The sequence below is a fragment of the Pygocentrus nattereri genome, chromosome 9 (genome assembly GCF_015220715.1).
Source record: "Pygocentrus nattereri isolate fPygNat1 chromosome 9, fPygNat1.pri, whole genome shotgun sequence".
NCBI lineage: Eukaryota > Metazoa > Chordata > Actinopteri > Characiformes > Serrasalmidae > Pygocentrus > Pygocentrus nattereri.
This window is the reverse complement of record NC_051219.1, coordinates 39,827,067-39,852,448: the sequence shown is the minus strand read 5'-3', so window position 1 is coordinate 39,852,448 and position 25,382 is coordinate 39,827,067. Positions and strand designations below refer to the sequence as shown.

Genomic DNA, 25,382 nt, shown 5'->3' with positions numbered 1-25,382 from the left:
AGATTATAGGTGTGTAGATATATACATGAACATGTTGGAGATGTACACTGTATTGAATAACTGTTGCGATGTGTTATTTACATGGCAGTAGAAACAGTGATTCTGAAAAAAAAAACATTGAAATTCCCCTTTGAAGTCATTCATTAGTTAGAAGTGTTATCTACACACTTTTGGACATACACAGTAGTTTTTCTGAATTCACACATACTATTTCTAATAATTGACGCTATTTGTGTATGTGTTGGGATTGTTGTCACAGTACGCTGAGATCTGTGTGTGTGTGTGTGTGTGTGTGTGTGTGTGTGTGTGTGTGTGTGTGTGTGTGTGGGTGTGTGGCAGTCACTGCCTCTGAGTGTGTACGTTCTGCTCACACTCGACCTCTGTCTACAATGTCTCAGAAGGAATAAGTCAAGGACTTCTTAGCGTCTTTGTGACATTACAGTTTCTTAAACAACATCTGAATCTAATGGATACGGAAGCCTCAGCCCTGGTAAGAAAGGGGAGTTCAGAATTGTTTGTGTGGTGTTACTGATGGATTAAAGGTATGGAAATCAGAAGAAGAGAAGGTTTCGTAAATCCACTGCACTGACGTTGATGGGCTCTGAAGTGTCACCTTGTGTAAGTGTAAACAAAGTGATGGCTGCCATTGTCATACACTGTCATCTTTGCTGATGTCATGGTCTTTTCTGACTTTGCGAGAGATGTTTTTGTGAGTCAGCTGCTTTGTGTGGCATGTAGGAGTAGGGCTGATCCTGTCTCCAGCAGTAGAATTGGTTCATTGAGTGACACAGTAGATACTGCGTACTGAAATCTTTGGTACTACTTACAAAAATGTGAATGTTGCCCTTTGTAAATGTTCATACATGAGTTTTTAGAGAAAAAGGCCTACTAGTATTCCTAATAGCAACCAAATCTTCTGTTTAAACTTGAGTGAAGTGCTCAGTAGTGCACTTGTGCAGATGTTATGCTCACTGTTAGGTATGGGTGATAGGGCAAATATAAAATCATAATACTTCAAAACAAATTCTCTATATACCACACAGCACCACACCATGTTATTAAAACTATAAGTACAATGATTTTTATTCCCCATCACATACTGCACAGCATTAAAATAGAGTGGAATATGGACTCTTTGTAATGAGACATGCAGTTGGTCAATGTTCTTTATAAAACAGATCTGATTGGCTGAGCCGTGTTCGAAGCCATTGTAAAATCCATTATATAAGCACACCTATTACCGCCTCACAGTGACTGAAGAATGCTACTATGGTACAGCACGAAAAAACCCTTGTGCTGTTAATGGCATAATCTTTGTGTCACGATTGGCCCCTCCGAGTCCTCCATGTGCTTTTGTTTTGCTTCCTTCTTGCTTCCCTGTGTTTTTCCCTAGTTGGTTGCTGGTCTTTGTAGTGTATGTATTATATTGTTTGGTCTTGTTTCATCTGACGTCTGTTGTGTGTTTAGTCTGTGTTTCTTTTCATCATGTCTGTCCCCCAATCTATCCGTGTTGGCTGACCTTGGACCGTTTTGACCCTGAATCTGGATTTGCTCGCTTCTCTCAGCGTATGCCTCATTATCACTCGTTACACTTTGACTCTCATGCTGCTCACATGGCCCACCAAGTATATTAATGAAGTAAGAATCTGTTTTTTTGTTTAAAGTGAGGGGCTGACGACTTACGTTCTTAACTAGAACTAGGGTGGTCATTTAGCTAACAGGCTAAAAGATAGCCAACGTCCTAAACAGCACCATCATTAACATCACAGGCTGGAATTTAAGTACTTATAGTATGATTAACTGTAAAACAGCAGTAAAAAAGTCACTTAAATGAATTACATGCTTCAAACGTCCGTGTTTCAGTCAGAAGTAGCATCAAACCCAGGCTGAATCTCAAATAGTGTGCTAGCTATGAAAGTTTAGAAATTCTAGCCTCCAAAGGCAAACAGAGCATCATTTATCAAGTATGGATGCGAATGAATCCCAAATGACTGTTTCTTAGCTATATTTTGCACGGTTGGGTTGCAGGATCCAGTATTTAAATTCCTACGTAGTGCACTATGTAGGGAGCAGTGAGCCATTTGAGATTTAGCCCCAGCATGAGAATTGATGAATTGATGCCAAACAACACTTGGCGGTAATGTGGTGACCAAAAAGTGCTTATAAAGCGAAGGTATTTGTGTTAAATAGTGTTGTGTTACCATATGTTCATTGTTGCATGACAGAAAGTTAAATATCACAGGCAAGGGAGTTTTTTTGGCACTCTGCTTGGTGTCGCACCTTACAACACCCTTCCCGTGATTTAAAATTGCAGTGACTCACAGCCTGTCATGGCTTTTTATTTTATTAAATACGGATTTCAGTACCAAGCCCTGAATTATATTTTTTCATAACTTCCTTTAAATGATAAGTGCTGATGTTAGTAACATGCTTACAGAATGTAATTTAGATAGCCACTCAGCAGACTGGATTTTGAATCATTGACACAGACAAGACTGACTGCTTAAGTTTTGAAATTTTGCATTGAATTATTTTTAATGCTCTGTATTACTGTCGGTAAGTCATTTGGTTGCTACCATAAAAGTGTAGTAGCTTCAAAATCCTGTTGTCATCCAAAGAAATGTGTTTCCCACACTGAATAATAGTATAACCCAGAACCTTCTATCACAGGATAAAGCTGACCAAAAATCCTGACTAAAACTGCAGCTACTGTGTTTTGCCTTTGTATAGCAGTGTACGTCATGGCTATCAGTTGGGAACGATCATGTTTCCGAGCGTACACTAAGTGCTTCTTTGACCACTTTAATTCCACACATGCTGACCGAGAGCTGAATGGCTGGAGAAGCTCTGCTGCAGGGGCTGAACTGGGCCGAGAGGATAGAGGCCTTGTTGTCCTGCCCTCAGAGGAAATGGCTCATTGAGCGCTCGTGCTCAGTGCTCGGTGCTGTGCAGTCTGGTGCATGGCACTGCCCCGCCGCTGATGTCATGCCTGCTGTCCAGGATACTGTAGGGCTAGGAACCATCAGCAGGGTTAGATCACTCCTCTGCTTCAGGTCCATAGCCAAGCATCCTGAGACGTTATTCTGTTCTGTCATGACACTTGATGTCTTATTCATGAAGTATTGTATTAGTCTTAATGACATGGAGATTTCAGAGGGTTATCTCTGAATGTCGGAATTGAGCTGGTTTTAGTGGTTCTTTTAATGACACACCTCATCATAGAACCCAGTCATATTCATACTGCTTCAGATTTGAACACTTAGAATAAATGTGGATGAGCAGCATCATGGTGCAACCAACTGTTGCTACTACAATCTCCCTGGAAGCTATGTGTCAGGATGTACTGGATGTTCCGATGGGCTGATGTCAGTACATATGTACATATCTACATATGTAATATAACCTGCCCAGATTAGCATGATGGAGACATGTAACATTAGTTTCTGTAGTGTTACAAATGTGCTAAAAGACAGTAAGACAGTAGCATCTGAATATTCTGCTCCTCCTGAGTACAAAAAATATATAATCACATATTCAGTTTGAAAATTCAGTGAAATGATTTTGATATTATTGTGCATCCGTAGTTCTAATCTATTGTTTTTTAAGCAAATATCGCTGCTGTTGGAACAAAACCACACATCTCCAAAATGAGAACTTTACAGGAGAAGCAAAAAACCGGCTTACAATGGGGCAGTTGAGGGCTGGAGGTTAAGGAACCAGCCCTGTGACCGGAAGGTTGCCAGTTCAATACCCTCGCCTGACAGTCCATGACTGAGGTGTCCTTGAGCAAGGTGCCTAACCCCCAACTGCTCCCTGGGCCCTGAGCTCACTGCCCACTAGTGTGTGTGTGTGTGTGTGTGGGTATATATGTGTGTGTGTTCACTAGTGTCCATGTATGTGGGTGTTTCACTGCACAGATGGGTTAAATGCAGAAGTCTAATTTCACAGTGTACAAAACGACAGCGAAAATTCAATTCATGTGAGTCAATGGAACCAGAATTTTTTCCAGTAATTTTGGGTCATTTCTTTTGGTCCGTTCATCATGAAATCTACACACAATATAAAGAGCAACAGGCATTTTCAAATTACGTCAAAGATTGAAAAATGATAAAAATTGAGATATAAGGTTTCATTCCGACAGCAGCGATGTACTGGGAACCATGATTGTTTTGGTCACTGATATCATGACAGAACATTTTCATTCTGTCCCATCCATCCCCAGCTCTGAACTGTATTTTCATACAGGAGGGCGACAGGCAACTTTTTCAGATGGCCCTCAGACAGTATTTACAGAAGGTTTGTGTACAGTAAGCCTTGATCTGGCAGCACAGTGAAATGCTCTTTTTGTCCACAAATGAGCAAGTGTGGGTTAGGAATGTGTCTCTAGGGTTGAGAAACGTTTTTCTCCCACACTCTTTATCTCTCCTGAGTTTTTCCTCTGTGGTTGCGCTGTAATGGACTATGTAAAGCCCTTAAATGTCCATTTTGGGTGCCTGCTTGGGGTGCCTGCCTCAGTTTCCTCAAATATAATACATATTCATGTGTATTCATTCAAATACATATGTGTATTTGTGTACATTCATTCAAAACATAATCTCAACCCAGTTTATACATGCAAATCATAGATGTACAGTTCTCTTTGAAAATCGCTTCATCTAAAGCTAAAAACTCTCCCTGTTTTGGGAAGAGTCATGGGATTTTTGCTGCATTTTAATTCCGCAGAAACAAACATTTCATTCACTGAGCCAGCTCCATTTTTCAAAACCCAACAATGAGGCCCACACATTGATGTCATGATCAAAAAGAATGCTACATTTTTTTTTTGCCGCATGCTGTTTTGCTGTCAGGAGTGGTCTACTATTTTGAAAATGAGGACAAATTAAAGTGATTTATCATGGAATTTATAGAATCCTGACAGTATTTTTTCCTCTTTGTTATTTTCTTCTGGGGATTTACTTACAGAAGTCTTTCATTTTTACATTTACTTTCAAAAGTTAAGTCTTACGCATCAGGTAATACTGTGAGAGATGTTGGGAATCAGAACTATTTTTTCCCAGATGCTGTTATAAGCAAATAAAGAGGATGCAAAGTATATGTAAATCAGCCTTCTGGATTTCAGGCAGTCAAATGTTCACGTGAGAATGAGAGAGAGAGAGAGAGAGAGAGAGAGAGAGAGAGAGAGAGAGAGAGAGAGGGGGATGGCATGTCATTCATGGGGCATGAATAGGGTGGGTAAGAGTCAGGAGACAATTGCAAACAGAGAGCATTAGTCTGAGTGGCTTACAGTGAAGGATCTATCTGCTGAGACATTCATTGTTTTCAGGCATTATCTTCATTGTAATGGTGGCCATGGTGGAGGTGGATATCTATGACAGGACTACCATGAAATGAGGAAAAATTGAATATTAATATAAACATTAATTACACCTGAGGACACTTGGCATCTAAGGTAAAAAATCTGAACCTGCACAACTATGACAACTTTTTTTTGTCATTTTTATAACAATTATTTTTCTTTTTCCTTCAGTATTGTGATGGGCTGGAGGCGTAGATGGGCCACGTGCTCTGAAATCTGAATGCTTCTGTCTAAACTGGTAGGCCTTTAACTTCCACACTTACTTTGTACAGTATTGATGAGTGAAACCCGCTTAATCAGGATTAACAAGAGGCTTTTGCAGTAGAAAATAAGCAATACATATATCCAAAAGGAGATATTTGACATGGAAGGTAGGAAAAAGGTCTAATTTTCTGTGCGGTTGAGTGTTGTGCGCTCTTGTTTGAAGAGGTGATCACAGTTGACCGCAGTAGTTCATAAACATATGTAAAGCATGTGCTTACATAGGGTCTAGAAATGACAGTCAATAATTTTCCTTTACATGTATCTATTTATCACATCTGTCCCAGCGATTTAGTGTCTAGGCAATATATGGTAAGTCCTCTCCCTACAATCTAAACACAGGAACTTCAACAAGCTATCTAGATAAAATGTAATAACTCATGTAATAATTTTCCTTCTTAAAAAGTGTCTGAATACAAGTATTGTTTGGAGGGATTAGTTTTAAAGCTGTGCCAGAAGGAAGAAGGGAACAGGGCCATTCTAAATGATGTGGGAAGCTCATTCCTTGACTAAGGGTCGATCATGCCAAATAGTGGGAATCTCATCCTACGAGCATGATCTCAGCAGAGGAGTCACGCTGGAGAGTTTAGAGGGCTGATAAGCTTTCTGAAAGCTTTGTAGGGTAGAAGTCACATGTGGAAGAATTCTTTGTCAGATGGAAATGTAGTCTTGGAATGAGCAATATTTGAAGGCCTTGGCTAATATTGGTGATCAGAAATGATCATTTGTTTAGGTGTTGGAGATGAGGGGCCTGCAGGATGTGGTAGTGCATGTAATTTACTCAAAGGCAATTTGAGCTATGGGGAACGGTCTACGCTGAATGGATGGTAGAACTACGAGATACTAGACATTTAATCTGATATCTTGACAAAATCAAGAGAAATAGAAACGCATGTCATCTCAACAGCAGTGGTCAAGCAGGCACATCAAAATACAGTGACTTACTATCTGTGGACATTAGCAGTGAGCAGAGAATTCATTTCTGGTGGGTTGTAGTGTAAAGTATAGTAGTGTTTTGTTCTTGGCTGATATTCTCCAGGGTACACGGTTGAAAGGACTATCCAAACATGATGCAAAGCATTAAAGGGCAAGTTCTCAAGAACCAGTTCAGACTCTATATCAACTATATCTGTTGAATCTGAGTAGATCAGATCTGAAACATTTCTCAGGCTGAATATTCTTTGTTTCAGCAACTGACAAAGAAGGACACGTTTGCCTGTTTTTGGCCTCAGATTTTTTGGTGTGAGGTTAATAAATGTTTATAATTGTTAATAATTGTTATTAACTGTCTTTTTGTTAGAGCTGCTAGGCAGTGAGTTGGTGGTGTCAGTGCTGGGGGCCCCAAACAGAAATGAGGACTAAAATTTGGCAGGGATTTCTGGCCACATTAACAGTCCTACTACCTTTATGGAGGGATGTATCTGCCGTGGAAATCCCTCCTGATGGTGAGCCAATAGACTCTGGAGATCTCTGTTACATTCTAACATTACATTCTGTGGCCTTTTCAAGCTGGATTAGTTTCCCCAGGGGTGGTATTGTAATTTCAGTGATTATTGACGAGATTTGCGTTTTTCATTCATTAAGAATGCGCACTTTCTATATTTTTCACAAGCCTGACAGTAATAATTCAGAACTTAATCATTTTCTGTGACTCGCTCATCCCAGAGCTGAGGAGCACCAGTGGTCATGTTTGGACTGGCATCAGGTTGTAGCAACAAAAAAGGCAAGAACATGGCACCGTTCTTATTATGGAGTGTTGCATTGTCACTTAATGCTGGAATAAATGACCCATGACGTTTCAGTCTATTCAGGGCTATTTCTAGTAACTTGGTGAAATTACATAGAAATGTTATCCTGTATGAATCCCTAACAATAATTACATTATAGAACCTCCCCTTGTAAAAGTAATCCAGCTTGACAATGTGCTTGTCTAAGTTGGTGATATTCTTATGATGATGTCCATGCTTTTAATGTTGTGTGCATGCGTGCTTGCCTGTCTATGTATCCATGTGTGTATAAACCTTTGTCACAGTGAGACAGCCTCCAATGATAACTAAGCAGAGTGTCCAAGATCACATTGTGGAGCCAACTGACCCCATCACCGTGGAGTGTGAGGCCACAGGAAACCCTCCTCCAGTGTATGTGACAGAATATGTTTATAGTATTTTTATATATACTATATTTATTGATCTCTTTTTATCCTGCCCTTCAGTTTAGTAATATAATCTTTATACTGCTTTTAAATCATTATTATAAGAAAGCCTTGTACCTTGCTTTTCAATATTTCCGTTAGTTCATTTGTCACTAAGGCCTCATAGTGAAAGAAATAAAAATAAATAAATACTGAAATGTGGAGTTACAAACATTTCTCATGACAGAAACATCATAATCATTGAAACTTCATAAATTAGATTGTTTCGTGAACATGCAGTAAAGACTGGTGTATTGAGATGCACTGGTGGATGAAGTACACAGATCATGCACTTACGTTAAAGTAGAGATACCCAAGGTAAAATATTACTCCAGTAAAAGTAGAAGTTCCTCCCTTTAGACCTCCACTTGAGTAAAAGTACTAAAGTATTTGCCTTCAAATGTACTTAAGTATAAAGTAAAAGTACTAAAACAGTAATTCTGGCTCTGATGTCCTGTTATCATTTTTATAACCAGACTGGCTTCATGAAATCATTTCAGGTGAAAGTCCTCCAGCGTCTCTCTTGGTAAACCAGTCTTTTAATAGAACGTCATTAATTAGTGACGCTGACGTCTATTAAAATGATCAGAAGCACAAAACACTGAAGGTAAACAGTTTCCATCAGGGAGAACCGAGTGGCTCTGAAATCACTTTTTACACACAAGCAAAGTTTCAGCTTCAGATTTATTTACAACTTAGTTCCAAGTTTAAGTTGAATAAAAACTGGCTTTAAACTCAGGATCACAGATGAGCTCCTTTACTATGTTGATCTGTAGGCCTCTGTTCATAAACATAAACCAGCCCAAACTAATTTACTATAAAATGAAATGGTGTTTGTAGAAATTCAGAAAAAAGCCGCGTCAGTCTCGACTGCATATGTGGACATATTTCTATATTGTGATCTATTTACACAAAGTTAGGTTAGTTCATCATTTATGTTGAACAGACTCTCCCAAAGTTTTACGCTGCTGCGCTGACGTTGAACCGTGTGTTGCACTGGGTCGGTATGACCAACAGGTCAAAACCAGCTCTAAACAAAGTGACCGCTGGGCCCTGATTGGTGCTCTGGCTTTGTGCTTCTTTCGTTTTGACATGTTACGTTTTTATACACACAGAAACCAAAAGGAACGACAGATTTCTCAAAATGTAGTGGAGGAAAAAGTCAGATATTAAACTCTGAAATGTAGTGGAGTGAAAGGAAAAAGTCGTCCAGAGTGGAAAAACTTCAGTACAGATACACTAAAAATACTTAAGTACAGCAACAAATTACATTTACTCAGTTACTGTCCACCACTGTTGAGATGTACAGCACAAATTAAGCTCTTCTGCACTACCTCTGCCTGCTGCTGTAGATTCACATGGACGCGTGATGGAGTCTATCTAAATGTGGCGCGCGACCCTCAGGTCTCCATGAAGAGACGTTCTGGCACACTGGAGATTTTTTTCTGGGGACGGCCAGAAGATTATGAGGGCGTGTACCAGTGCACCGCTACTAATGAGTTTGGCTCGGCTGTGTCCAGTCACATTCGTTTGCGCGTCTCCAGTAAGTCTGAACAATACAAATTTATGTTGCTGCTGTCAGAACAAAACTTCTTATCTCCAAACAGGGAACTTTACAGGAGAAGGAAAAAGGTTCTTAACATTTAATGGAAGGAAATGGATAAATGTCTGTTCATCTGTTCATCATGAAATTTTGACACATCACAAAATGCAAATGCTTTTTCAAATTATGCCAAAAAATGAAAAACAACAAAAATGGAGATACAAGGTTTTGTCCCTGACACAAAATTTCAAAATAAAAGTTCCTAATAGATATTGGCTTGTACATATGGTTATAGGAAAAATGTAAATCAGAACCTTTGCAAGGGTTTTTATTCTCACACATCTCAGTTGCGAAACTTGACACATTTATGTTTAAGAGTCAGAAATAGAACTGAACATTTTAGTATATGTCTTTGTCATCTTTGTCCTTCTTTCCCTCTCTCCGGCACTGTGAACAGAGGCTCGTACGTGGCTGAAGGAGTATTTGGAACCGGTGTCCGTGTTTATTGGACTTCCTCTTATTCTGCCCTGTAATCCTCCAGCTGGCCCACCCAAGCCCCAGACCTACTGGATGAACAGCTGTGAGCACCAACTGCCTCCACTGTGAAAGAACAATGGTCACAGTCATGTTCAGAATAGCGCCAAGTCATTTCAGATAGGCCCAGAAAACTCTACAAAGGTCGATTAAAGTGTACTAAACATTTTCTTTCTGCCACACTAGCAATGGTGCCAATCCGACAGGACCGTAGAGTTTCAATGGCAGAGAACGGAGATCTGTACTTCTCCAGTATCGTAGCCGAAGATTATCTCACAAACTACGTCTGCACGGCCCGCTTCCCCAACTCCAATACCATCCAGCAGAAGCCTCCTCTCATCCTTCAGGTGCTCACAGGTGAGGGGAGCTCAATAGCACTTATTCCTCAGCAGCCTTTTGTGCCTTCTTGTCATTATTGGCTTAAAGTTTGATTAGTGATCCGAGGAAAACCGAGCTGAGTGATGCCATCATAAGAGAATGGCTTTTCGGTGGAGTGAATTGTGATATGCAGTGTTCATGTTTCTGTTCATATATAATCACTGAGGGTAAAAACCGGTCACTTTACTTGTGAGAACACTTCATGACAATTAGATCAAAATGGTCATCGGGTTCCAAGCCATCCCTGGGAATATTTCTTTTAACATTAAGCTCACTGTGCACCCATTGCCACTTCTAATGGCACAGCTAAGGCATTTTGCAGAATCTAAACTAGAACATATACACATCTCTGTAATGCAGTATTACAGCTTTCACTCACAGAAATGAACAAAACAGGCTTCATCTGAAGGCTACCTACATAAGGACACATGAATAAGCATTGAATAACATATTTATAGCTTATGTTATTAATCGCAAGATGACATAAGTTATTTTATGAAGTGAATGACATTGTACAGGCATAAGGGACCTTAATCTGACTTGATGCACAGTTTGTTTCATTTATAGCACAGTTATAACTATGTCCTTCTCAAATGATGGAGCTTAGACCAGGCTTTGCAGAGGCCTAGATAAAAATGCTATATCAGTTGTACATCTTAAGTGTACAACTGTCTTAAGTACTTAAATCCTGTGTACATACTGTAAAACTCTCTATATTGTCTTAAATTATTAGTAAAGTGTTTATTCTTACATAAGTGGCTGCAACTGTAACAACTGCAATTTCCCCCTGGGATCAATAAAGGAATCTGAATCTGAATCTGAATCATATTTATAAGTGCAAAAGTTCAGTTTTTAATGCTTTACAAAAGGAAAACATGTTTGTCGGTGTTATGTCAAAACCTTAAAATGCCAGGCTTACATTTCCTTCATAAAACATCATTTGTTATCTTGCAATTAATGGCATATGCTGGTCATTAATTTGCAACTGCTTAATAAGTGCAAAATTCAATACTAATGCATGTGTTTTAAAGTATTTATGCATGTAGCACTCAAAAAGTCTTCTGTTGTCTTATGTTGTTTATCTTTTGTCTCTATGTAAACATGGGGGGGGGGGGGTGATATACACTGCGTATGTCTCTCTGCTGCAGGATTAGGCACTCAGAAATGATTAAATACTGGAATTCCCATTGACCATTGGATCCAAAGGGATGACCCTCACAGGGCTGTGAGGGTTTGTGTACATTAAACTTCAAACTGTTTTCTTTTCTTCCGCTGAGTTTTCTTTTGGTGTTATGAGATTTTGTTATGACAGAGATTATATCCTTCAGAACTGTGTTACTATTTTTTTGAGGAAGACACATGATTTTCTATTCCTAACCGTCTAACACAATACAGGTACAGCTTCCGGCCTAAGCCGTCAGAAACCGTCCAGCACTGAATGTTCCTCCTCCATGCTGGTACTGACCCACTAACTTTCCTAATTTTTGGTTGACTTGCACTCTGATTGAAAGTTTCAGGTGTGTGTTGATGAGTGGTTTTTTCACTGTTCAGCGCGTATGGCGGCTCAGATTGCTCCCAAATTTATGAAGCCCAAAGGAACAGCCAGCACTCAGATCGCCATGTTGGGGGAGGAGCTTGTCTTGGAATGTTTCGCCTCTGGAGTGTGAGTCTTATCCTGTAGAACTGTTACTGAAAACTTCACTGTTGTTGAGCTCCTCAGCTGACGGTTTGTCACATTAAATGTGTTTATTTTTTAAGTTATTTTAAGTGAGTTAGTAAATCAGACTATTTATCCTGTCAGGCACAGAAGCAACAGTAATATTCAATAATACAGTGATCCTCAGCTGGTCTCTCTCTGTGCTGTCTCAGTCCAGCTCCCTCCATCAAATGGACTAAAGACTGGGAAGCATTGTCCATGCAGGGCATGAAGCTGGAGAACTTCAATAAGACTCTCCGCATTAAGAAAGTCTCTATGGAGGATGGAGGCGAATATATCTGCACTGCCACCAACAGGATGGGGAGCCTCGACCACATCATCACTGTCAGAGTTAAATGTAAATTCATTCACATCAATTAATTGTTACATTCAGTACCACTGATTATCAAACACTGCACTCTACCACACTATAGAGAGACTGTACTGAGAGAGATTAAGAGACACTTTTTAATCCCACAAACAGGGGAATTTCACCTCCGCATTTAACCCATCCGTGAAGTGAAACACCACATACATATAGTGAGCACACTTGCCCAGAGTGGTGGGCAGCCTTATCCACAGCACCCGGAGCAATTGGGGGTTAGGCGTCTTGCTCAAGGACACCACAGATTGAACCGGCAACCTTCCGGTCACAGGGACAGTTCTGCCCCCTGTTTTGCTGTCTCTCACGGTCTGTTTCTGTCTTTCTGTCTCACTTTCTCTCTGCCTCCCCATTTTGCAGCGGCTCCATTCTGGGTGGAGAAGCCAGAGAGTCTGGTTCTGTCTCGAGACGACAGTGGGCAGATAGTGTGTCGAGCTGATGGAATCCCCAGACCTCAGATACGGTGGCTAGTTAATGGAGAACCTATAGAGGGTAAGAGACAAAGTTATAGTCTATGTATGATAGTCTATATCATAGTCTATCTGTCTGTCTATCTATCTATCTATCTATCTATCTATCTATCTATCTATCTATCTATCTATCTATCTATCTATCTATCTATCTATCTGTGTGTCTGCCAGTCAATCCATCCATCTGTCCGTCCATCCATCTATCTATCTATATATCTATTTGTTCATCCATCTGTGCATCCATCTATGTCTTTGTCCCTTTGTCCATCCATCAGTCCATGATTGTCTATTCATGCATCTATGTATCATCTGCTTGTCTGTCTGTCTTTTAAAAGTGTTTTTTCCATTTGCCCATAATTTTTTTAGATGCTCCTAAGAGTCCAGGCAGACAGGTATCAGGAGACACTCTGATATTCCGCTCTGTGGTACCAGACAGCACAGCTGTGTTCCAGTGTAACGCATCCAACCAGTATGGCTACATATTGGCCAACACCTTCCTCGCAGTCATGGGTAAGAGTTTTAGAACCCAGATTCATATCAAGAACCTGTAATCAGCTTATTGTTCTCATATACAATCTTCATATCTCCTCTATAGATATGAGGCCTCGATTGCTTGGCTTCAGAGACCAGCTGGTTAAAGTGACAGAGGGGTCACAAACTCATCTGCACTGTCCATATTTTGGATCCCCAAAACCAGATTTGCGGTGGTAATAAGCCTGTTATGGACTAGTTATTTACTTAGGAAAAGAGAGATGTTTGTGTACCAATAATGTGTTTGTATGCTTTGTGTTTAGGTCTAAAGGTGGGCTGGGTGCGTTAGAAGGAGGTCGTTATAGAATTCTTGCTAATGGAACGCTGGAGATCAGACGCTCCAAACTCCAGGACCAGGGGACGTATGTCTGCGTTGCCAGTAACGTCATTGGGCGGGATGAGATGGAGGTACAGCTGGAGGTCAAAGGTGAGCCCGTGAAACATTTTGGAGTTGTTAATAGTTAATCACTGGGACAGTCACAAGAGAATTGCTCTTTAATTCATGCTCTGATTGTTTTAGTGGATGTGGAATTGTTTAATAGAGTCGTAACTCTTTTGATGACTTGACGTTTATTATCTGTAGCTACTGTATTTCTGAATGTATTGATATTCATAAATGTGTTTCTTCCAGAACCTACTAAAATCCTGCGTGCCCCACACAATGTGATTGTGATAAAGGGGAGCTTGGCACACTTTGATTGTAAGATCCAAACTGATCCAACTCTGGAGGTGACTGTCACTTGGCTCAAGGACAAAAAATTCCTGATCTTAGGTAGAAGGTACATGCAGCCACTTGCAATCAATGAGATATACACTGTGAAGCCATAACATTATGAGCATTATGATTACCCTTGTTTCTGCTCTCATTGTCCATTTTATTAGTCCCACTTACTATATAGGTGCATTTTGTAGTTCTTCATTTACAGACTGCAGTCCATCTGTTTCTCTGATACTTTATTAGCCCCCCTTTTACCCTGTTCTTCAGTGGTCAGGACCCCCATGGACCCTCACAGAGCAGGTACTATTTGAGTAACGAATCATTCTCAGCACTGCAGTAACACTGACGTGGTGGTGGCATGTCAGTGTGTGTTGTGCAGGTACAAGTGGTTCAGACACAAGTGTCCACTCACTGTCCACTCTATTAGACACTGCTACCTTGTCAGTCCACCTTGTAGATATAAAGTCAGAGACGACAGCTCATCTTCTGCTGCACAGTTTGTGTTGGTCATCCTCTAGTCCTTCATCAGTGGACACAGGGCGCTTCCCACAGGACGCTGTTGGCTGGATATTTTTGGTTGGTGGACTATTCTCGGTCCAGCAGTAACACTGAAGTGTTTAAAAACTCCAGCAGCACTGCTGTGCCTGATCCACTCAGACCAGCGCAACACTAACCACCACGTCAGAGCTGAGAATGATCCACCACCTAAATAGTACCTGCTCTGTGAGGGTCCATGAGGGTCCTGACCTCTGAAGAACAGGCGAAAAGGGGGCTAACAACATATCAGAGAAACAGATGGACTACAGTCTGTAATTGTAGAAGTGCACCTATATAGTAAGTGGAGCTGAAAAAGTGGACAATGAGTGTAGAAACAAGGAGGTGGTCATAATGTTGAGCCTGATTGGTGTAAATAGATCAGGTCTTCAATGAATTGTCACTGTTACTTTTTAGCACATGTCAAAATATACACATGACTTTCATGGCTGTGTGTATGTGCAGGATGACGAAGGATGAGGACTCTCTGAGCATTGCTGATGTGTATAGAAGGGATGAGGGCATTTATACATGCAGGATTAAGACAGAAGTGGAGGAGATCAGTGTATCAGCCAAACTCACTGTCATGGGTATGCATACGCAAAAGAAATACAATTGTAAAGAGGGAATGTGAACACTGACCTTCTCTTTTCTCTGCTTCTGTCAGACCGTCCTGACCCCCCTACTGACCTAGAGGTGTCAGATCCATCAGAGAGAAGTGTCAGACTGACTTGGGTACCAGGACTGAGCAACCACAGCCCTGTTAAAGGTAAACACACATATTATGCTTTTTATCATTTGGATAGAGTTTTTCATTACTTAAAACAGTGGCTCAGCCAAACAAAATCCTATTCAAGCTGGATTAGTTTTACCTGGGCAGGTGCTATAATTTAAGTAAGTACTGACAAATTCTGTGATTTTAATCAAGTATGAATCTGCAAAGTCCATAGGTTTTACAAGTCTGCTTAATAGTAATAATAGACCTAATTACCTTCAATAATTTGCCAACCTCTGAGCTCCCTCAGTAATAATTATCCTGCTCAAATTGGCATCACTGTGAAGGCTAATGGCTAAAATAAAGTTTGATTTGACTGAATTTCTTAATCATCAAGTTCAGGACTACAGAAACTGAGCCCATTGATAACCCCACATGACCCCACAAATGAGATACAAAGTCTTTCTGCCATCCTATTTATTTATTTATTTATTTTTATTTATTTTTTTGCCACCATATTTGCCATTTATCTGCACAACATTTTGTATTTTATATATCATATAAAATATATATATACAAATTTCCCCTTACCCCAAATGTAGTCCATCAACCAAAACATATTTGGTGTCTGAAGTCGTAGTTTTACACTGGAGCAATGAGTCATCAGAAGCTGGATTTCCTTGTCAGGGCGCTTTGAATCAAACATACAGGACTGAAGCTGATTAGTGACAAAAATGTGATACCAAACTATTTGCTGTAAAAGAAAGTGCTTCCACCTTCATGATGGATGCTCGCCTGGTGAAGTATAAGCTTCTGTTACTTGTTGCTACTTTAGCCTCACAGCTCCAGTGCAAAACTGAAGAAGTGAACCAAACATATTGACACAAATCAAATCACAAATTGGTCTAACATATGATTTTATATAAATTGATATTATAAATGAAGCTCATGTGCAGTAATATTCATATATGTGTATGTACAATGGGCTACATGCAGTGAAATCTCTCTTTCAGAGTATCTGGTGCAGTATACTGAAGATCTCCTTGCTGACTATTGGCTAGTACCAAGTGGCTGGAAGAACTTGACTGGCTACCCTGGCCAACTGAATTCTGTTGTGCTGAAACTCACACCATTTGTTGGGTACCAGTTCAGAATTATTGCTATCAATGCCATTGGCCCCAGCAGACCCAGCAAGCCGTCCATCTATTATGAGACGGGTGGAGCTGGTAAGCAAAAACTACCAATGTGGACAGACATTGCACTGGACTATCGATTGAAGCAGTAGTTGTCTGTGGTGCTGGAGCAGTAGTTGAGGTAGTAACTCTCTCTGTGTTTCTTCAGTGCCGGACGCCATTCCAAGAAACATCAAAGGAGTGGGAACTGGACTGTTCAGAAATAACATGGAGATCAGCTGGGAGGTGATGGATGGATGGGTGGATGGAAGGAGAGAAGGAGGGAGGGAAGAATGAATGGATGGACCAAATCGGTTTTATTTTTCATTTTGTAATATTGCCAACCCAGTCAAAACTACGAAAGCACACAATCATACAAATGATATCAGTTCAATTTCAGCAGTCAGTGTGGTCAGAAAATGACCAATGATGAATGGGGTAGAGGGTGGCTATGAAATTGTGCATGACACCAGATGTGCATGACACTTATAACGTAAATAGATATAGGGGTTGGCGATATGGTAAAAATATAACATTAAGACCACCTCTTTGTTTCTACACTCACTGTCCATTCTATCATCTCCACTTACTATATATATATATATATATATATATACATATATATGTTCACTCACAACAACACACACTAACCCACCACCACCATGTCAGTGTTACTGCAGTGCTAAGAATGATCCACCACCCAAATAGTACCTGCTCTGTGAGGGTGCATGGGGGTCCTGACCACTGAAGAACAGGGTAAAAGGGAAACAGAGAGTATCAGAGAAACAGATGGACTACAGTCTGTAATTGTAGAACTACAAAGTGCACCTATATAGTAAGTGGAGCTGATAAAATGGACAATGAATGCAGAAACAAGAAGGTGGTGTATTATGACCTATGAACAACTATGAATACTATTGAAAACAATGTTTTTATTTATCATTTTACATACTGCACTGCACTAAACAGGACGAATTGTGCTCTCTTTGTAATGACACTGTGTTGTGTTGTGTGTAAAGCCGTTGGAGTATAGAGAGTGGAACGGGCCAAAGCTCCGCTATATGGTGTGGTGGAGGCGGCAACACTCCAGAGAGGAGTGGAAGAACTACACCACCTACTGGTGGTGCAGTCACATCATCTACGAGACGGACACCTTCACTCCCTATGAGATAAAAGTTCAGGCTGTCAATGACTTTGGCCTTGGGCCAGAATCCCCTGTTGTTATTGGCTTCTCTGGGGAGGATCGTGAGTGAAGTTTTTGATGCTTAAACATACAAACACAGTAAAGACACTCTGTCTGTTGTTGCACTGCTGATGCTCCTTTAAATCAATGTAATACTCAAAGCATATGGAATCATTATGCAACTGCAGTTAGCAAGAGACTCACTGATACTGACATGGTTTAACAGGTCCCACTGTTGCCCCAACTGACCTGCGAGTCTCTGATGTTGAGAGCACAAAACTGACAGTGCACTGGCAACCTGTGCCCCGAGCCAGCATCATGGGAGAGATTAAGGAGTACACGGTGAGACCCGGGCAACCCAAAAAAGCCTGGTTTTGAGCAAAACTTACAATAGGTTGCACTAAAAGGCCTATAGTCTACATTTTTCATATTTTTTACTTACAAGTCTATTATTTATCTGTTCTATTTATCTATCTAATATCTATTCAGTTATTTATGAAGTCCACTTAAAACATTTGTATACTGAGAGCTGTTGTAATTCATTTTTATGTCTTACTGTGACGGGGAGCAAGGAGGCGGACGCACATGTGGAGATAAGCGAGATTATTATGGGCAAATCCAGGGTCATAGTCTAAACGGTCCAGGTTCAAATAGCCAATACGGGGAGCAGGAGAGACAGACATGACAAAATGAACACAGGCATAAACATCCAAACAACACAGACAGAGATTCAAGCAAAGACCAGTAACTAGACAGGGGAAAACACAGGGCTTAAATACATAAGGGTAACGAGGGACAGGTGCAAACACAGGTGGAGACAATCGGGGGTGGAGTCATGAAACAAGGGGGCAGGACTAGAAAACCAAAACAAATGCACATGGAAGAGCAAAACAAAAAGCATATGGAGTAGGAGGAGCCAATCGTGACACCTACAATTAAACAGGCTGTTTTGTGGCTTTACCTTTACAATTGATATACACTGTAAAACATTCTGCAGTTTTTAATCTTGAAAAATACACAACTGGCTTAATCTGAAGTTGTGAGTTTATTGTACTTGTAATATTAAGTTAATAGAAGAATAGTTTGTAGAAAAACCCAGGTTAAAATATCGCCGCTGTCTAAAGAAAAACAATCATCTCCAAAATAGTAACTTTACAGGAGAGGGCAGAAACACTCTTACTTTTTAATGTAAGTCAGTGTAAAGAGATTATATTCCAAGTGATTTTAGAGCATTTCTATTGGTCCATTCATCATAATGTTTTCACAGAATGTAAAGGAGAGTTGGTATATTGAAATGATATAGTAAAATAAAAATCAACAAAAACTGGGATGATTTCTAATTACTTGCCTCCTGATAGCCATGAACAGCACAACGCTGAAGTTCCCATGCATGAACTGTGTGGAATAAGAAGTGAGACATTGAAACTTCAGCGTTAATATTTACATAGTACACTTTTATTTTAAAATCAGATCACTCTGGTGTAGCTTTCATACATATCCACTTGTGTGTTCAAGTCCGATTACTGTACTATTGTATGTCATTGTCTTATCAATGCACTATAAATAGTAAAGCTATTAAATAGTAAAGTCCCACAGTTGTAGAGATGTGCTTCCACAGTCTGAAACAAACAGTAGAGCTCAAACAATATTAAACCTTTGTATAAGACTGATATTTCTCCTGTTGACATGCTCTTTATGGTGTTAATCAGGTATATTACTGGCGAGAGAGCAGCCGTCTGCCTCATCACAATGTTGGCCGGAGGATCAAGTCTAAGAGTTTCAAAGCAAATGGGCCACGGCTTTCCGGTACCCTCACTGGTCTGATCCCCTACAGCAACTACATGATATACATTGTAGTGGCCAACAATCGTTATGAGGGTCCACCCAGCAACAGGATTGAGTTCCAGACACTCGAGGGAGGTACTGTCTGCTGTTGTCATTTCACCACTCGAGTCAGTAATGATAGATATCAACATACACACAGTCATACTCATGTTCTCTTTCTCTTTCACTAGTGCCCTCTGCCCCGAGGTCGTTTAGGATCATGCACAGGCATTATGACACCATTTACCTGGACTGGGAAGAGCCTGCAGAACCCAATGGCCTGTTAACTGGATACATCCTCAAATACCAGACATGTGAGGACACATACACTCTTACGAATGAAGGCTCCTAAATGATTCTTGGCTTGGATGTATGGTTGTTGTAAAAAAAAAAAGTGGTATTACATCTTTACAGTATTCTGGAAAATAATTGTGGTCAGCTTAAATAACTTTGATGAGTGATTTATGTGACAGTTTTGACAGGCCGCAAAAGTTCAAAATGATGCTAAAAAAATCTGACGTTGTGTGGAATTATGAGGGACTGGGGGTTTAGTGAAGCTTTCTGTTGGACCAGATCAAATGGCAAAATAAAACAAGAGTATAAAAGTTTAATTTTCTGTCTTTAGTGCACTTGGTCAATAGACAGCCTTTAGTGCACTGCCACAGACAGCCTGGTGGGGCGTAATAAACTGTTAGGGCAGCAGCAGACTCGTCAATGAAAGTACACGCAAGCTTAATTCAAACACAAATGCACTTTATCAATGAAATCACAAATTCACAAATTAATGTAACGTTGTGCAGGAGTTAGTGGAAGTGGAGAATATGAGTGATATGATAACAACATTTCACACAACCTTTTTATACAGCATCACATTACAAATCCAAAGTTATCTAGCAGTAACGATCATTGTGGTCTGCAACTACATATCCAAAGCAATATATTAGAGCAGGGAACCATGCTTTCCAAACATTAGTAATAACACACCTTATAATAATGCAAAAATGACACATCAGCATAGCAAGAAAAGCAGAGGAGTTAACTATTTAGCTACACTCACAGTTAGCCATGTTTTTCTCTTGAACTTCTCTGGACTGAAGGAACAGTTTATGTCCTTTCAAGACTGAATAATGTTGAAATCCTCTGGCTGGTGTGCCAAACATTTCATCTCTAATTTCTGCTCTAATGGCTGGTTCCAAATTTAACTTTTAGTAGGCTATCACAACTGATGAGGAACATTGGCTGTGTAGCAACACGAATACTGTAAACAACTGTTACTAAATGCCTGGACGTATGCAAATTTATTATGTTTTTTTGGCTGCTCTCTGCATGGGGCCAACGTGATTGCGCCCCACAGCTGGTAATTGAAAGTACGTGGAACTTTTTTAACTGCTCACTTGATTAGACAAGCACTGATGTCGGCCCCGCACTCACCAAATGAGGCCTGCTAAGAGAAATAGGTAGCCTACCGGCATTTACACAACAGGTACAGGAAGATATTTGAAGTGTCTCGGACAGCCTTAACAGTGTTATATGAAATAAATGTGCAACAATATTAGTTACGAAGAAAAAATATCTGTATTAGTTATTATACTGAATTATTGGTCATGTCATGTACTGCTCCACAGCGACATCTGGTGGGACCCCACCAGCGCCAAATGTAGAGATGTCACTGTTGGTCAATAAGATGCAGATACAATCAAATTTATTTTGCAGATTTTTTGTTAAAATTGGTTGCGACTCTCATATATAGCTTATATCCCCCCTCTGGGATGCCCTCCTTTTTGAGGCGTGATGTCCTTTTTGAGGTCATAAAGTGGCCACCCTAGTTTTACTGGTAATGTTTCTTTATGTGTAGTGAATGTGTCTGTGGGAGAGAGGATGCAGGAGGAGCACATTCCCCCCAACACGACCTACTTCTCACTGCGTCGCTTCGACCGCTACACTCGTTACAAGTTCACTCTGGCAGCCCAGACGCAGATCGGAGTGGGGGAAGCGGTCACAGAGGAGTCACCCCATTTCACCACTGAAGGTAAGAACATATACTTACATACATTAAGACAAAGTCTAAGTTCTATAGAAACTCATTTGTGTTATGTGTGTGTGTGTGTGTGTGTGTGTGTGTTTGACCGCATGCTTGAACAGAATATACCCGGGAGCAAGTGGATATAGCCACTCAGGGATGGTTCATTGGCTTGATGTGTGCCATTGCCCTCCTGGTTCTCATTATGCTCACGGTCTTCTTCATCAAAAGGAGTCGTGGAGGAAAGTACCCAGGTACAATAAATGCGCCATTATACGGGCTCTTTAAAGTAAATCTCTTGGGTGCAATAAATGCACCATTAAATCAGATCTTTAAAGGAAATCTCTCACATTCAACCAATATAGCATGTTATAGGACGTTTAAAGTAAATGCTTTAATGTGTCATTATACACGATCTTTAAAGTGAACTGCTTAGGTGCAATAGATGAACCATTACACAGAATCTTTAAAGTACGCATCTCATGTACAATAAACACACCATTAGACAGGGTCTTTAGAGTATAGCTATCGTAACAGGATATCTAAGGTACATTAACTTCATTGCTTTTCTTTTTAAAGTACGGGATAAACGAGATTTTGCACTTGAGCCAGTGGATGAGAAGGATGAGGGGACTTTTGACTACAGGTAAAGCAGTGTGGTAACTTAGCATAATGTAATCGTTATTAAGGCCCAGTTAAGTGTTTATATCATCTTTGTAAAAGAACGTTGAACTATATGTAAATAATGCAATCTTGTCTTGTACCACATCATGAGTTAACCCTATTTTACCACGTTATTTTGAGAATATACACCACACTAACTTTCATCATTCAACTATCACATCTCTGTTCATTCTTGCTTATTTTTCATCCCACATCGTTTCCAACTGCGCTCCTGAAGGTCTCTTGAAAGGTATGATGTATGTCATACATAACAAGAGTTAACCACTTTATCAAGTCAGTTTCTTTGTGTAATACTGTCTTATACTGCATAATAACCAACTGCAGTATGTAGTCTAATAAAGCCATTTAAAATTGCTTCACTAGCAGAACAAACTGACCTGCTGTCTGCTATCTGGTTGTATGTTGTACACGTGCCGTGCTTGATCTAAATGTTACTGCAATGAATGCATGTTTATCACGACAAGGTTTTGCGCCCACATTATATTGTTTATTGTTTATTGTTGTTTGCTGTAGGATAACGCGAGTGACCACCCTACCTTACTCAAGACGGTAGGTATTTGCTCCAGGCTTTCAAGAGAATTACAGAACATTATAGAGACATACAGTAGCACTAAGCTATGCCACTATTTACTTCAACTGCCCATCGATAGTTTATGAATTCTGCATTGAGAACATGTACAAAAATGATGCTTGATGAAAACAAACAAACAAAATAAACATCCAATTAATAACAATTAATCCAGCAGATGTATGTGCACTGAAGCAATAGAACCATGGGAAAACTCTGGGTCTACAATAACAGTATTTTTTTATAAATTCATGACATGTGTAGGTCTAGGTTGCCATAAAATCCAACAGTAAACCCACCAAAGAAGAAGGATGTGACATGAGATTTGAAATATTTACTGGCAAATATTTATTTGGGACATAAAGCTGTCCTTCATCAAGCTCTTTCACTGCATCCACAGCAGCTATTCTCTATATGGTTATGTTTACGCATATGCAAAATTGCATTAGTAATTAATTGGTAATTAGTGCTAAAACACAGTGAAAGTTTGAGAAAAATCTAACTTAACTGAAGGCAATTTTGTCTAAGTAAACAATTCAAAAACACTTTTTAACAAAACCATGTGTCACCTTCTGCAAGAGGCGATCCTTGGAGATGTTTTTGCCTTTCTAACCATGCTCCTCATTGTGCATGAAGGTACAATGAACATGTGTCCTCTTCCAGGCAGGTTCGCTACAGCTCCTGTTGTTCTAAACTTGCTCTAAATCATTGCTGTAAAAGTGGATTTGAATGTGTAGCAGTTTTTATAGCCCTTGCTTGATTTATGAAGATCAATGCACTATAGTCTTAGCTAATTTATGAATTATCTAGTCTTCCCTCTAAGACTAGAGTTTATTATATTATAGTTTTACTATACATTTCGATAACATAAGAATAGCTCAACCAGTTTACACTGAAGTCCCGGTAGTTACTGAATAATAAGTGTGACGTGGAGCGATGAGGCGGATGCATGTGCTGAGAAAAGCAAGATTTATTGAGGGCAAATCCAGGGTCATGGTCAGAACAGTCCAAGGTCAACGAGTCAAAACGAAGAGAACGGTGGGCAGACATAACACAAAGAACATACAATAGAGGCTAGCAAAGGTAACACAACACAAAGCAAACAATCCATCAAACATACAGACCATTGAAAACAAGGGGCAAACACAGGGCTTAAATGCGGGCTAACGAGGGACAACAAGACACAGGTTGAAACACAGGTGGCAACAATCAGGGGTGGAGTCAGACAACAAGGGGGCTGGACTGAGACTCAAAACAAAGAAAGCATGTGGACTAGACCAAAACACAACATGCACACATGGACAGGACTGGGAGGGGCCAATCTTGACAATAAGCCTTAATATGTTATAAGCCTGTGATTTTAAGGGGTCAAATGATCCAGAATCTGATAATGATCATATTGTTGGTGTGCACACAACATTCATTTGCATGTATATCAATGTATAGCATTTGATCCAGTGTGTGTGCTTCTCCAGTGAGGAGGAAAGCCGCCAGGGCCGTAGTCAAGGTGCTATTGAACACATGCAGAAGATGACAAACAGTGATGACAGCCTGATGGAATATGTAGAGGAGGATGAGATCGAATTCAATGAAGACGGCTCTTTCATTGGAGAGTACACGGGAACCAAGAGAGACAAAGACAGCAGCCAATACCACGAAAGCTCTGAGGCCACCTCACCTGTTGCCATCTACTCTTTTGCGTAAAGCGACACTCATACATAGTAAAGGAGAGTAATGTGTGATGCCCTACACTGGAAAAAAAGCACAATTATACCATCAAGACAGCTAAGCATGGACACGTGCTGGCCATTTTCAGTCATCTGAGAAGGAGACAGGACTGTTGGGACTTGGACTGACACCAGACGTGTTTAGCCACTGACTACTTCATGCAGTGATTCAGCATTTTGTATGTAGGTGGAAAGAATTATGTTGCTATGGCATTTAACAGTTGATGCTGATTGAAGGAGTGTCCTTTAAATACCAATCAGAATTGATTTTCGTGTTTGTGAATGAACGAGTAGAAGTCAGTGACAGTATGGAGGACGAGTCTGTTTATCATGTTGATAAGAGAAAAGAAGTGAACATGATTTTGACTGCGGGTGTTGACGAGCTGACTGGCAACTTTCATTCTCCGGGAATTTCGATTGACAATGTTTTTATTTCCGCAATCTTCACTATCTGCTTATAGAAGGTCTTCCATTTAGATGTTAACACACTGAGAGAAACAGCGGACGTATACAGTGTATGCAAGCCAGTTGAACCACTATGACATCACTAATGTTACTTTTGACACTATCGCTACTAAAGGCTCACCACTATGAGTCTGCTGCTACATTATTTACACCTGCATAGATGTGAAGCTCAGTACAACTTAACTGCCAATATTTGTACTTTGTATGTTGGTTCTCTACTGGTATGATCATATATTACAGCACTTCATATCAGTGCATCTCCTTTATTTGAACTGAAAAAAAGGAATCCTTTGTCTGCATGTCTTGTGTCTCTAATACTGTAAATAATGTTTTTTTGTCTGTGCAGTAATATCTTACGCAAACTTATTTCATCATCTTAAATAAATTCCAACTCTCCAAATATTCTGATGGGTCTTGTTAATGTTTGGCA

At 40.1% G+C, this 25,382-nt stretch overlaps 1 protein-coding gene across 6 annotated transcripts; it reads left to right on the top strand.

The window, feature by feature from the left end:
• Positions 1-340: 340 nt before the first annotated feature.
• On the top strand, positions 341-25,356 carry nfascb (neurofascin homolog (chicken) b). 6 transcript variants are annotated; one of them, XM_017710937.2, is made up of 28 exons: positions 341-490; positions 5,528-5,594; positions 6,918-7,062; positions 7,650-7,755; positions 9,161-9,351; positions 9,809-9,931; positions 10,072-10,242; positions 11,815-11,926; positions 12,133-12,317; positions 12,702-12,833; positions 13,178-13,321; positions 13,407-13,518; positions 13,606-13,769; positions 13,974-14,121; positions 15,060-15,184; positions 15,262-15,363; positions 16,323-16,535; positions 16,651-16,727; positions 17,501-17,726; positions 17,891-18,006; positions 19,374-19,584; positions 19,680-19,802; positions 21,344-21,517; positions 21,631-21,762; positions 22,088-22,154; positions 22,410-22,421; positions 22,706-22,741; positions 24,236-25,356. In XM_017710937.2, the coding sequence occupies exons 3-28, from the start codon at positions 6,969-6,971 to the stop codon at positions 24,462-24,464; spliced, it is 3,525 nt and encodes a 1,174-aa protein (XP_017566426.1). In that variant the 5' UTR covers positions 341-490; positions 5,528-5,594; positions 6,918-6,968; the 3' UTR covers positions 24,465-25,356. The 6 variants fall into 6 exon arrangements, with proteins under 6 accessions (XP_017566426.1, XP_017566431.1, XP_017566427.1 ...); XM_017710938.2 differs by having other exon boundaries at positions 342-618; XM_017710940.2 differs by lacking the exon at positions 341-490 and adding an exon at positions 5,035-5,449.
• The last annotated feature ends 26 nt before the right edge of the window (positions 25,357-25,382 follow it).

Excerpts from the sequence above, each read along its gene's own strand:
- nfascb (XM_017710937.2), top strand. The coding sequence starts at position 6,969 with ATGAGGACTAAAATTTGGCAGGGATTTCTGGCCACATTAACAGTCCTA. Across the intron at positions 13,322-13,406 it reads CACCTTCCTCGCAGTCATGG|ATATGAGGCCTCGATTGCTT; the intron begins GTAAGAGTTTTA and ends TCTCCTCTATAG. Across the intron at positions 13,770-13,973 it reads GGTACAGCTGGAGGTCAAAG|AACCTACTAAAATCCTGCGT; the intron begins GTGAGCCCGTGA and ends TGTTTCTTCCAG.